This window comes from Equus przewalskii, chromosome 17, assembly GCF_037783145.1.
Source record: "Equus przewalskii isolate Varuska chromosome 17, EquPr2, whole genome shotgun sequence".
In the NCBI taxonomy this organism is placed as follows: Eukaryota; Metazoa; Chordata; class Mammalia; order Perissodactyla; family Equidae; genus Equus; species Equus przewalskii.
The window spans coordinates 65,158,662-65,172,651 of NC_091847.1; the positions used below are offsets into that span (position 1 = coordinate 65,158,662).

General features: G+C 37.1%; 1 protein-coding gene across 8 annotated transcripts in view; it reads right to left on the reverse strand.

The window, feature by feature from the left end:
- COL5A2 (collagen type V alpha 2 chain) overlaps nucleotides 1-13,990 on the reverse strand; it is a 401,042-nt gene that overhangs the window by 27,567 nt on the left and 359,485 nt on the right. For all 8 annotated transcript variants that reach the window (XM_070580408.1, XM_070580403.1, XM_070580406.1 and 5 more), the window contains 14 exons: nucleotides 11,484-11,528; nucleotides 10,320-10,373; nucleotides 7,925-8,023; nucleotides 7,494-7,538; nucleotides 7,282-7,380; nucleotides 5,954-6,007; nucleotides 5,620-5,727; nucleotides 4,510-4,563; nucleotides 3,822-3,920; nucleotides 2,608-2,661; nucleotides 1,776-1,874; nucleotides 1,616-1,669; nucleotides 1,465-1,518; nucleotides 464-517 (listed from right to left, as the gene is read on the reverse strand). In XM_070580408.1, coding sequence (XP_070436509.1) covers nucleotides 464-517; nucleotides 1,465-1,518; nucleotides 1,616-1,669; nucleotides 1,776-1,874; nucleotides 2,608-2,661; nucleotides 3,822-3,920; nucleotides 4,510-4,563; nucleotides 5,620-5,727; nucleotides 5,954-6,007; nucleotides 7,282-7,380; nucleotides 7,494-7,538; nucleotides 7,925-8,023; nucleotides 10,320-10,373; nucleotides 11,484-11,528 — 972 coding nt within the window. The remainder of the gene's footprint in view (nucleotides 1-463; nucleotides 518-1,464; nucleotides 1,519-1,615; nucleotides 1,670-1,775; nucleotides 1,875-2,607; nucleotides 2,662-3,821; nucleotides 3,921-4,509; nucleotides 4,564-5,619; nucleotides 5,728-5,953; nucleotides 6,008-7,281; nucleotides 7,381-7,493; nucleotides 7,539-7,924; nucleotides 8,024-10,319; nucleotides 10,374-11,483; nucleotides 11,529-13,990) is intronic.

Genomic DNA, 13,990 nt, shown 5'->3' on the forward strand with positions numbered 1-13,990 from the left:
ATGGCTCTGAGAACAATATTTTAGGCTGCTGGATTCATATTGAAAGTCAGTTCTAAAAGTTCTTCCCCAAATTATAATTATCTATGCTATTAAATAATCTACCATACCAATATGTTCAGATAAGTCATGACAATTTATTCAACAAAAAATTTTAGACACCGTTCCAATAAAATCAGACAAGCCTTAAAATCGTTAAATAAACCTTGTTGAGATATCAAGAACATTTTGATTTATGATTTTAAATGTGCTAACAGTTTTGGATTTTGATCAGTTTTTCAGAAGGCTGTTCCTTCTCTCTGAACAAAAATGTTTGATTTTATCCAAATGTCTATTCTATTTACTAAAAAAAAGAATAATGTTTTTGAAAATTGTAGAATTTCACATCTTTTGACCATATCCTTTTATATTTTAAAAAGCACTTTAGTGAGTGAAAGAAGAAATGGAAAACTGCATTAGTGCATACCTGGAAGCCAGTGGGGCCTGGAGGGCCCTGTTCCCCTCTCTCCCCAGCTAGACCCTAAGTCACGAAGGGAAGAAAATCAGGAAATCAACAGCCAGATCTTTACACCTGCTTCCTGTTTACGTAAACCATTAGAAGTATTTATATCTCTTTGTATTTCTTCCAATCACATGTTTTTCACTTTAGCCAGATAATAAACTAGTATTAAAAGTCATCTGATGGTATTGTTTGAAGTCCCTGCTGGTGAGAAAATATCTTCTATAGCCAGCAAAGGGAGTGATGACATTGTTTATTTTTTGATCCAAACATAAAATGTCTGAAGCCAACCGTAAAATTATGGGGAAACTGGATAAATTGGAAATGGAAAAACTCATTACTTTCATATATCTAATCTAAAAGGGTAATATTTCCATTGCGGTTTATTTCTCAGTGTCATAAAAAGTATTAATCATACTTTAAAAACTGGAATAACTAAAGAAAGCAAAGCTAACATTTTAGAAAGATATTTAAATTGTCCCATCCCAAAACAAATAAATATGCCAAAATATTTCTGATTAACACTTAATTTTAAAATTCTGAAATGAAAATATACCTCAAAGAACATTCCTTTTTTAGCCCCTCCAAAAAAACCCAGCTTAAATAAATTTCTATAAGACACATTATTAGAAGAATGAAGGTATAATTCAGTATTTATATATTTTAAATAAAATATTTGTCAGACAGTATTTTCCTCACTTGATATATTCTTCAACTGCGACAGATGAAGATGATGAAGTAGCTTTTTCCATCAGCATTTTATAGAAGTTTAGTATGACAAGACCAATCATTGTTTTTAAAAAAATCAGAAGATGTCAGCACCAGGAATCAAAAGAAAAGATGTAAGTGAAATTTTTCAATCCTGCACTTTCTTATTCTCTTCCCCTGAAACTTATTCATACGTAAAGCCTTGCACAAAGTTTTTGAAACATGCAATGTGAATATATCCTTGCTAAAAGATCACATACCGGGGGTCCCACAGGACCGGAAGGACCAACTTCACCATCTTTTCCAGGAGCTCCCTAGTATCACACAGAGACAATTCGTGAGGTGAGGCCATGATTATTTGGGTAATTTCACATCTATAGATTTTTTCCTTATCAGAAAATGTATAGTTACCCTCTGCCCAGGAACACCAGCATTTCCTGCTTCTCCAGGTTTTCCAGGGTCACCCTAAAGAAGTAGGAACTAATTTAAATTTCAATCAGTTTGCTAAAAACATGCCTGTTCCAAGTGAGGATTGGGATGAGAGGGCAAACATATTGGACACTGTACTCACACTGCTACCTTTGGGGCCTGGAAGACCCATACTCCCAGGCTGCCCCCTGATGCCTATGGAGCCTGGAGGACCTGGCCGGCCATCCTCCCCTGGAGCACCCTACAAAATTGACAGGAGCAGTGTAAGTGTCATGTAAGTTCTCTCTAAATATCACATCAGCCAAATTGCTACTTGTCTTTGCTTACTATAAAAGTTATATACATTTTAATTTTTCCTACATTTTTACCTTAGTGAATCAGAATAGTTGAGCATCTTAAAATAAAACTGCTGAAGTCTTTTGAGTATTTAGAGAACAGTGATTTTATTCTTGTTCTACAAACAAACCTCATCTTCATGTCTTCTTACACCTTCATATTAATAGGGGAAATCTTTCTCTCTTCTTTCATTTACTCTGGTTTGTGGTAACGAAAACTCAGGACTTCTGTTTCACATTTGCAGTGTAAAGGAAGAGCCCAGAATATATAAGGTGTCAAAATTCACACCTACTTTTCTCTTAAATATATGAAATTGGAAGGACATCAAGAAATGAGAATGTTCCTAATAGATAAATTTCACCAGTATTATAAAATACATCATTTCAAATTTTTTACTGATGTCAGGAAGCAATTTTTCTCTCAAACATTTATTTCACTAAAATGTGATCAATTTTTGGTCAGTTTGAAAATATGCAGATCCTTAAGTATTGGCTTCTGGAGGGAAGCATTTTAAATGTATAAACATCATAAGCATCCACATGACCAAAAACATTAATCTCAAATAAATATATTATCCTTTAAGTTGCATGTCTATTGAGAAATATTAACAGTTGTAGATTTTTGTTTAAATTAATTACCAAAGGTCCAAGTTTTCCTTCAGGACCTTGAACACCAGGATTTCCTGTCAGACCCTGAAAATTAAAAGCAATCGTCAGTTTGTTGCTGACCTACAATTGAAGTCAAGAGTCTAAAGAGTGAAAAAAGCATTGTATTAAAAAGATTCAGTTCCACTTTTCAGGGCTCACTATCAGTAGCCTTAGGCTCCTCTAGACAAACTCATAGGACCATCATGGGCCTCGCCCAGCCTGGCTTCAGAAGGATACAGGGCGGACAACACCGCATGCCAACAGGGCAGCACCCAGTGGGATGCTTCAGTGGGAGAAGCCATCAAAGCACAGCCGCTAAGCCTCCCATGATGAACAGGCCAGATGTTAGGGAATGAGTCTACATGGTGGGTGCAGGAGCCACCCTAGCTTAGAAATCTCATGTAATACCATTTGTGACAACATCTTGGACGTACTGTATTGGTCCCAGCAAGGTGAGTGCCCAGGTACAAGTCACTCCAAACTCAGGAAATCCAAAGCTATGCCTCCCACCAGATTTTTATAATTCATTCATAGTCCTCCCAGTGCAAATGCAGCCTACACTCAGGGGCATCTTTACTATAAGCAACGTTGACTGCTCATTCAGCTGGCATTCCACCTCTGTTAGGTGTCTAGGGAAAAATATCTAAGCAAAGGTGAACCCAATACCGGTTCTCATGTAGAAGGAGAAAGGCCTATAGCAGATTTTGACTCATACGTTCAATGCTGGATTCAAGGTGAAGAACTTACGTTGAGCCAAGTGTATTTTTCCATCTAACAACTTCTTGTATAATCTTTCTCTTTCAGGGGCATGGTTGACAACTGAATTGAAGAGCAATTCCATAGTTCAAATAAATGTTCAGTGACATATTGTCAAAGTGAAATTTATCAGGAATTCTCTTGGCCAAAAGTCAAACAAGTTGTTTATTAGCAAGTAAACAAAAATTAACAGAGGTTTTTTTCATGTAAAGTGGTAAAAGTGTTACTACCTACTCCTTTGAAAAAGGGGACTAGAAGTTACTGAGATTTCTATAGATGATAAAAATAACAAAGTAGTATTTAAAAAATAATGAATTAAGTCGAAACTATAAAAACAAAGAAATATTCTAAGTTGTCAAAGCAAACTAAACAAACAAAAAAAACCCTTCAACGAATTCTCAGGAGCATCTCTCCTGGGTTGATGGAGCAACAAACTGCTGTGTTCTTACCCGAGCTCCTGGAAGCCCAGGTTCACCTGGACGTCCTGGATCCCCCTGACCTCCTTTAGGTCCTGAAGAACCAACAGGACCCCTCTCTCCTTGAGCCCCCTGTTCCAAAGCAAAGCAGAATGTGTCAGAAAAAAGGAGTGCAAGGAAACAAAAGCAAGTACGTAGAATTTCTTGTTTTACAAACCAAAGCACTAGTATAACATACAAATAGTTTGTCAAAGCAGTTACAAAGACTTCTTTGTAAACAATGTGACTTCATATTTTGTTCTAATGTGGATTCCTTGTAGAATAGTGCTTTTCCATCATTAACTAATGAAAGCTGTGTTTAGAGCCTCACTCTAATAATTTAGACTTGGGGAAAAAACCCAGAATTTTTAAAGAGTCTAAATTTCTAGATAATGGAAAAAATATACATCAGCTAAAGGAAAGGTCTATGACATTTTCTTCTCAGGAATGTCCCTGAGAAATCTGAAAACAAACTCTCATATAGCTCCAACCATCATGCATCTCCCCTGGACCTGGATAATGCAGAAATTGCACAAGAGGGATTGGTGTTAGGCCTGACATCTGTGTCCAACTCTTTTCTGAATCTGGACCCACATGGACCAAGGTTAGATCACCACGCTGAACAATGACATCTTTTGGAGCACCACCCACCTGAGTGTCAACATTGATGGGATAACCTCACCTTTGGTCCAGGTAAACCATCAGAGCCTGGAAAACCACGATTGCCAGGAGCACCCTACAAGGAACGAAAATGAGATTCTTAATTGTTGGTGGTGTTTTTATAATGCATAATGAGTGAGTAATTTTTATTTTCAGTACTGTAGGGTTTTAGGAACTCTGATCAAGCCAACATAGCAATTGATTTGTATAAGACAAAAAACTTGACGATATGGAAAGAAATTTTAAATTTTGAAGAATATATAAGTACTGAGACAAAAAAATATTCAATCAAGAAATATTCTAACAATTCCTTGTAAAATTAAACATAGAGAAAAACTGATATCTAGATTTGAGAGGTAAAGGAATGGGACCATCCACCAGGATCAAAATGTGAATGACAACATGCATTAGTATTATCTTGTAAGTGAAGGCTTTGCATTCTCTGAAGCTCTATACAAATGTAAGATGATACTGTTGTCTCTTTCAGGCCTGTTTCATTATACTCCAGTCACAGCAGCCTCTTCTGATCTTTAAAATCACCAAGCCCATTCTGGCCTCCTGGCTTTGCATTTGCTGTTTCCTCTGCTGAAAATGTTCTTTCTCCCAAGTTGCCTGCTGGCTCATCCTCATCTTCAGGACTCAGCTAAAATGCCAGCTTCTCAGAGAATCCTATTTCTTAACGCCTAATCTGTCACACCACGGTCATATACTCGGAGTTATTCTCTACCACATCACCCTGCTATTTCATAAGTGTATACAGCACTTATTAAAATGTGTAAGTGTATTTTCATTTACTTGTCGACTTGTTTTTTGCTTACCTCCCTACTAGAGTATGTTATTGTTTACTAGTCCTCACATGAAGGCTGGGACCATAGCCTTCTCGTTCACTGATACATCCCAAGCACCCATGTAGCAAATCGGCATAGCGTAGTTGTTCAATCAGTATTAGTTGAATGAATGAATGAACAATGATTAGATGGTTGGCTCCTTTAATTCACAGATTACCATACTGAAGAGATCAATACACCTGTATGCATTTCTTTTAACTGCTCTGGTTTTCCTTACTATCCCAAAACCTACTCATGCAATTCCACCCCAACTGTAAGATTTTATTTTATTATCCAAATTTTACCCTTTCTCCCATTGGGCCTGGAGGACCGACTGTCCCTGGATCACCTCGGGGACCTCTTTTGCCTTCTTCACCAGGTGGGCCTATTGGACCCTGAATACCATGTGGCCCCTGTTAAAAACAGAAAGATATACCAGGAACGGCCATTGACAAGTGAGTCATAGCCAAAAGATTCATTTAACGAAGTCAGTCATAAATTTTAAACCATGCTAAACAAACTATTCCAAACAGATTATAACTCTCATTGTTACTATTTCAAACACTTGAGTATTTTGAGCTGTACACTTCTAGACAATATTTATGCTCTTCTTATCATTTAAAAAAAATGAAGCCTTACTGGTTCTCCTTTTGGGCCAGCTTCTCCTTTGAAACCCGGAACTCCTGGATCACCCTAAAATAAAAATACTATTAGTTGTAGGAACCAGGATATTTAGCCAGTCCAAACTGCTTTAATTAATTACAGTGAATGGGCCTTGAAAATTTTTTGCAACTGAATCTATGTTGAATCAGCAGTATAACATAATCATTTTTTAAATTTTGAAACCTTACAGAATGTGTGTGAATTTTTATAAAATCTAGTATAATCTGGTAACAATTTGTTTTTTTCAGAGTGGTCTTCAAGAGATTTAATTTTAAAATATTGGGTTTTTTTATCATGCATACTAGAATAATTAGAATTATCGTTATTATTCCAATTTGATAATTAAAATTCAAACCCACAGTGATAACTTCTATAGATAAACCTACTTGGGATATATTTTAAGAAACAGACTTGTTCACCCAGAATCAAAATAATTTTATATTTATGTTTTGTTTATTGAGAGTTTGACACCTTCAAAGAGGGCATTTCGTCTTTGACTCCAAAGGGGTTTAGAGTCTTGTTTTGTTCTAGGCTTTTGTGTATGTGTGTCTGCAAATACCAATTGTAGTTTAAGTTGTAGGAATCAGATTGCTAAATTGAAAGCACGATAAAACCAAATGTGAAATATCAGCAACACTCATGTTTTAATAAATCTGTCACGAGCACTTAAAAATGATTTATCAACATAAACAAATTATTAGGAACAGAATCCAAAATATGTTAAGTAGTACTAGGAAAGAAAATTTTAATTTTTATATGTCAAGATAAAAGATGTATAAGCACAACTTCTCAATGTGGTTATTTCTTATGGGTTCATAATAATATTTTACCTAATAAATAATTTCTACAAAATATGGTAAGTCATTCAATATGAACAATATGTTGGAATCCTTCTTCAAGAATAACTCTCAAGAAATAGCTGTTGAGCCCATTTTTAGCCAAATCATCTTTAAAAGTCCTCATTAAACCTCCACTTCCCACAACTGGCTTGCAAAATATTTCCATATTATTTATTATTCAACTACTCATAAAATTCTATGAGGTAGACCATGAAGTTATGACTTTGTTATTTTAAATAAAAGAACACTAAAATTTAACATAATGCAATACTGTTTCACTTTGAATTTAAACATCTAAACTGTACATTAACATTTGTTTTCACTTTACAAAGATTTTTATCTTCATTTGCCTCATTCAGATAAATCCCATCATCTATGTTTCATTGCATCTCATTACATGGTATTTCTCTTGGCAATCTTAGTTGGGTTATACTAATGGATGATAGTTGTTATAAAGGACATTACCGGTTGGCCTCGAATTCCTGGAGGTCCAGTGCTACCCTGAGGTCCTGGAGATCCAGGGGGCCCTGCCAAGCCAGGAGGACCGGACGTACCCGGAGAGCCCTATCAAAATGCAAGAGTAACATGATCAGCAGAGACATACATAGAAGTCTACGGCCAATGTCCAAAGGATTGTGTCCGTTTGAACTTCATGTGGCATAAATGCAGTTACTTACTGTTGGGCCTTTGGCACCAGGTGTACCATCAGTTCCCACTGCACCCTAAAAGATACATAAAAAGTCTATGAAATATTAAGTCATATCTAGGGTGTTATTCACATGTTCACTCATCTTCCAAAAGGAGGCAGAAAAAAATTACACACACACACACACACACACACACACACACAAGAAATCAACCACCGTTATATCATAAAAAACACTTTTTTGACCAATTCTCTTTTCCGTAAAATAGACAAACTTACAGAGTTTGTTTATTTTTCATAAAATATACAAACTAGCAGAGTTAACAAGGGAAATGCGGTTTTTTCATGAGTCGTAAACACTTAGAATTCAAAGAGAATATATTAAAATAGATTGCCTTTGTTCTGGTGTTATAAGACATATCCAGCTTTCTGTGATAGTTCTTAAACATACTAGGAACTTACAGGAAGACCTTGAGAGCCAACTGGACCTGGTGGCCCCGTTTCACCTCTTTGCCCCTGAGGACCTTCAGGGCCTCGAGCCCCGGTGGGACCTGCTTCTCCCTAAAGGAATGCAAAGGGAAGTGTTAATTCAAGAAAAATATAAACATGATTCAATTCAAAGGTGATTGCTTATTTGGAGTTTTACATTTTACACCCAAACATTTAAAGGGACCAGGAGCACAAAGAGTTTTACAAGGGAGATGTCCCTAACCTGGCCGAAAGAGTGAACTCACTTTCCCATCCCTTCAAGTGTGACGATGCCTGTAGCATTAAGAGCAGAGCCAAGTGGTAGACGTCACTTGATAGCTACCCCTATTTCAACCCAAGATAGTGATCCAGATAGTAAATAAAAAGACAGGATACCTAGTTAAGTTTTAATTCAGATAAACACAAATAATTTTAGTATAAGTTTGTCCCGTGCAATATTTGGGACATATTTATACTAAAAGTTTATTCTTTCTTTATCTGAAATTCAAACTTAACTGGGTTTCTGTATTTTACCCAACATATCATATAGATATGTAGATCTGATCCTAGAGGGATCTGAACCTGGAATTTTAGAATTAAAATTCTAAGCCTTCAGGAGCTCATTAGTATTAATAAAACAAATAAAATCCCTATTGAATCTCTATTACCCTTCATTGAAATGCAAAGAACTGGATGTGAAAGTTTATTCTTCATCCTGAGAGCCAGAGATCTTGGAAGAATCTTACAAGTATAGCAGAATCCTGGTAAAAATAAAGACCTGGGAATTTTCTACTCGGCAGCGTGGGATGGTGGTAGGACAGGGAAACGATTTCTGAGAGAGAATTTTGCCAGGCGTTTGACTTTATTCAGCAGTTTTCAGTAGCCAACAGCCAGTACTAGAAAAACCCAGAAGGAGAGGGAAGTATCCAGAGCAAACTGTTGTATCAACTGTGGTTACTAGTGAAGTCTTAACTAGATGCCACAGTAGGAGCAGAAACCATTTTCTGCTAAGTCATAGTCCTGGGAGCTATGAGTATTCTTTCTTTGATTCTCTAGCAACAGCTCAGTTTGAGGGCGGAGGGTCTCACACGAAGAGAGAAGGAATTTTGCATATTTTGATCAGGGTACATAGGAAGGTTGGGCCCTCCCTGGCCAGACTCAGTGGACTTCAGGAAGCAGAACAGATACAGAGGGGAATAGAGGGAACAAAGGTCCCACCCACCTGAGTGCACAGTGAGTTCTCAGTGAAAGGAGGGACCGGCTAGTGAAATGACTCAGGGCATCATTTTAAAGCAGCTGTATCCATGTGGCACAGCATATAAAGACAGCATTAGAAAGAGCCTGAAAGACTATGTGACTTGATGCCTCTCACATTTCAAAGGGTGAAACATTAGCTACAGACTTTTTTTTTTTTTGTTTTTTGGTTTGTTTTGAAGTTCAGATCCAATTTGAGTAGCACTAATAACAAGAAGCATTAACCTATGTTGAGGGCATCCTCTGCATCAGGCATGGTGCCAAGGGTTTGCATGGATTATCTCACTTAATCTTCAACAAAATTTCATGACAAAATAAGACTGGGAGAGGTGAGGCGACTGCCACAGCCATTTTGTATAGCAGAATCTGGTGACCAAACCCCTTCTTTGAGATGAAGAAAATTGCCAAAGGGAACCTGGCTGTGAGGGGTAATCAAATGTATTGTCTTGTTTAAAATTTGAAAGTAGGGTTCTGAATTTATTCACTAATTTAGCTAATATAATCTTAATAATCTCCTACCGTAATCCTTGAATTTATCATCCAAAGTATTGAGAGAAAGAACAAATTGTGACTCACTACAAATGTAAATCATCCCAGCAGAATATGTTAATCCATTCCCATGTGGAGAGCCAAATGGCCTGCCGCCCCTTCCTTTAAAGGCTGTGTAAATGGGGACGCTGGGGTCAGGAGTGAAAGCCAGCTTTGTGGGAGAGAAGAGCCTTTTGACAATCTCTGATTTATTTTAACCTCCTATTGTTTAGAACATTCTGCTGTTTATTATCGCCAGGCACTATATCCAAGAACAGAGTTCCAATTCAGATTGAGCTCTTACTCCTTGCAGCTGTTAACAATTGTCTGGTGTCAGAGTCCTAATGCAACAGATTCTTTGACACTACAATTGTACAATTAAGCAATTCTCTTTTAATTATATATTATATAGTAATCTTGTTTTTTTATTTTCTTTACTTTTTTCCCTGCCATAATGGATATTGAGAATACTCTAGGCTCTTTCCTTAGTTAAGAGCAACTTCCATACTCTTTAATTAACGAAATGACATTCTTCAATTGAGGATTCATGTAATCAAGTAATTCATATACTTCACGTAATCAAGGGCTAAATATATTAACATCTTACCTTCATCCCAGGATTTCCCGGAAAACCGGAAGAGCCAGGTATCCCAAGAGGACCCTTTTAAAATGAACCAGAAAAGTGATCAGACATGTATTTTAATCAATATCTAATTAAGTCATCTTTTATTCTGTATGTGACTACATTCTGTATGTGACACATAATATAAGAATAATCCACTTGGTAAAATCACAAAGATAATAATGCAATTTTATTATAAGTACCTTCCAACATTGATATAAAATGGTGCTAAAAGACATGTCCAGTGGTGTAACAGGATTTCCTAGTTGTAGCATAGAAGATTAAGCCAGTCACAAACACAAATTGTTTGAAACAACTGCTTCTTGAGAGAGGTATTTTCCTTGCATTAATCAAGTAATAAAGATAGTTTTTAGAAAGTTATGTTTTGTACCAAAATCTAGGACTGCACTTTATAAAAATGATCCTCAAGAGTCATCTGGATATTTTAGAGTGATTTTTCTTTCAGGCTAATAAGAAGCGGATATTTGTCACTATCTGACATTTGGGAAGGCACACACAGCATTTAAACCATTGATTTAAAGGCTGGATTTAAAGGAAATGAGTGTAAGAGGAATTCCATTCCAGGTTATCCTGGTTCTTCTTGGAGGACTGTATTTTAATTCCATCAGTTTTGCGTTAATAAGAACCCTTTTAAACTCTACTTTTTTGTCCCCTATATATATACATATTTTTTTATGAGTGACAAGGGAGAAGAGATCCTAAGGGCAAATAATTTCAAATCCTATTTACCCTCCTAGCATTTCCCCGAGTTCATCATGTTTTTTCATCTGTCCATCCTATGAACCATGCTATATTCTTGCTCATCTTATACACTCATCTTTCAAGACCTACCTTGAAAGCTGCTCCTCCTTGAGTTTTCCTTGACATTTTTCTCTCACTGAGGTGTATGTACTTTCTCCTCTATGTTCCCAAACTTCAAGTTGCATTCTCTATTACAGCACTTAGCAATAGCAGTATGCTACAATATTAATTGATATATCTCCCATCCTTGATAGACAGGGCAATTTTCAAAGACAAGTACAGTGTGTTTAACATTTTTTTCCCCAAGTGTCTAGGACACAGTAGGTGCTCTTTAAGTGTTAATGAATGTACACTTGGAAGAATGAATATGAAAGTAATACAACTCACCATTGGTCCAGGTTTTCCAGGCATACCATGAGCACCTCGTTGTCCCTAATGAGGAGAAAAAGAGACAAGATAGTATAAGATTACATTTTCTACTGCATTTGCTCATAATTCATTTACTTTATAAAAATTTCCATGGTAAAAATTGAAGAATGAAGATTAAGGTTAACTGATGACAACCTTAGCTGGGTAAATAGCAATAAAAATATACATTTATACAACACTGGTAAGGTAGTAATAAACACATCTATCCTTACAGCAATAAGAAAGAAAATTCAAGATTGAAGAAATGAAACTGATTACAATAATTCTTTTTATTTGAATGTATCATCTTCTATCAAGTGAGCTCAAAGATAAAATTTTGAACACCCCCAGTCTTCTTAACAGCCAGTTTAACTCAGAGGAGGAATGCACTCCTTGTAAAAACAAAAAAACAAAGCACACATGCACATCCGTGTAAACACACACAGAGAAATTAGTGGTGAATGCTGTGGGTGTCACCCAGATCCCCTTTCAGCACTGAAGTAGTCATTCTACCACTGCTGGAGGAGTTACAAGCTGATGGCTCACAATTGAGACTCTCCTCACACATTGCCCCCAGCTAAAATGAGTTAGCTTTCCCAAGGTTATACTCCTTCTATGGTCAGTGCAGTAGTATAAAGGATTGGCCTCCATTCAAGACAAGTCCAAAGAGCCATGCCAGCTCCATAGTTTCCATGGAACTGAGAAGTCATGGAGACTGAGGTCTCTGTTGTATTTGTAACACAGTTTAATTTCTCCCTCTGACAAACCCTGCTTCTTTTATTCATTTCTTCACAAGTGTAGTTTCTGAGAGGACTCCCCAATAAATTTCTTACATGCAAGTCTTTGCTTTGATGCTGCTTCCTAGGAAACCTGACCTAAGACTTTAATACCATTGGTGCCAGAAGCATACAAGAAAGCAAACTCTAAAATGGAATTTTTAAGCTGGATTCCTCACTGACCAGCTGGTGATAGACGAAAAATGGATCACTCTTTGCGTGCTATGGATGCAGTAGTAAATTTGTCACCACTGGTGAACTGAGACAGTACATAATTGTAAGCAGATGGGCTAAGGGGGCAATAGCTCAGGCATTCGGAAGTTTTAGGGGAAACAGCAATCATAAAATTGATGGAATTGCCTGGGTCTTGTTGAGTGAATCCATTGGAGAAAGACACTGAAAGACTGATAGTGATTAATCATCAAGACTCCTTTGCAGTATTTAAAAATATTGTCATCTTCTACAAAGAGGGGAATAAAAAGCTGAAGATCAGGCCCAGGATTTAATGATAAAGGTTTAAGAGCTCTTGAGAAGGTTGAATTCTAAAACATGGATAGTTGGCTATGCCATGGTCAAGACCCTTGTTTGGAAGGAATGGGACTCCATAATTCAGCATTGGGATATCTTAAGAACTTTGAAATTGCAGATACTCTGAAGCCTATAAGCCTGTAGAAGTGGCCCATTCCCACCATTAACAGCTTATACTTCTCCCTTGCTTAAAGATGGCACAGAAGCCTCTACTTTACCAGACAATATATGCCACCACCACTACCATATGCCCCTCCCCTCCCAGCCACCAGACCAATAACTAGCATCAAGTCATAAAATAACTGGATTGAGGAAGTGCTTTTTCTGAAAAAAGAGAGAAGAGACTATATACCAAAGGAGCTACAAGTCCTATACATGAAGTAGAGTCAGGATCCCAGAGAGAATGGATTGGACAAGGTCCTATAGGTACAGGATTGAGAGGGAAAGGACATAAAGTTGGAGAACTTTAATGATATGGAAGTACTCTCCCATGATACACATTTAACACCATGATAAAGATGCTGGGAGATGGTGTTAATGTGGGAAATGGTTTTTGGAAGCTTGGAAACAGCAATGGCCCACACTAAGTGAAGTAGAAATGCCAGAACTGCTTTTGCAGATGGTAGGAGGAAGAACAGAGAAGTAAACGTACTAGAATGGATATATTATGGAAGGCTGAATAAGGCAACAGCTGAATCTATTCTACAATATTCTCTGCATTTCTCTCCTCACTTACCAAGGTGATAAGGAATGGCCTATTGAGTTCTCCCAAGTCGGGGTCCTGACTTTGGTACCATTGAGAAGCTTTAAAGTGGTTGTCTTCTGTGGGGTAGCAGTAGGGGATATTGTAAAACTGGAATTCCTAAAACTAATGGGGATAATAGGATCTCAAAATAATGGAGGCCAGGTGGCAGTCTTTAATTGTTAAGAGCAAAGTGGGTGCAATGTAATGAACTGCAAGTTTGAAGTATCAGCAAGTGTAGCCTGACCTTCAGAGAGCTGTGAAGAGGATTAATAGAATACGCCCCCACCTAGGTTCAAGGTACATAGGCAGACAGCAAGGGGATTTCTCAATTTGTACAGTTAAAATAGATCAAGGACAGATGATCAGGAGACTCAGCTCTTCTAAAGGGTATGTTCATAGTACTTACCTTTTAGGATTGTGATGAAAATGAAATAAAA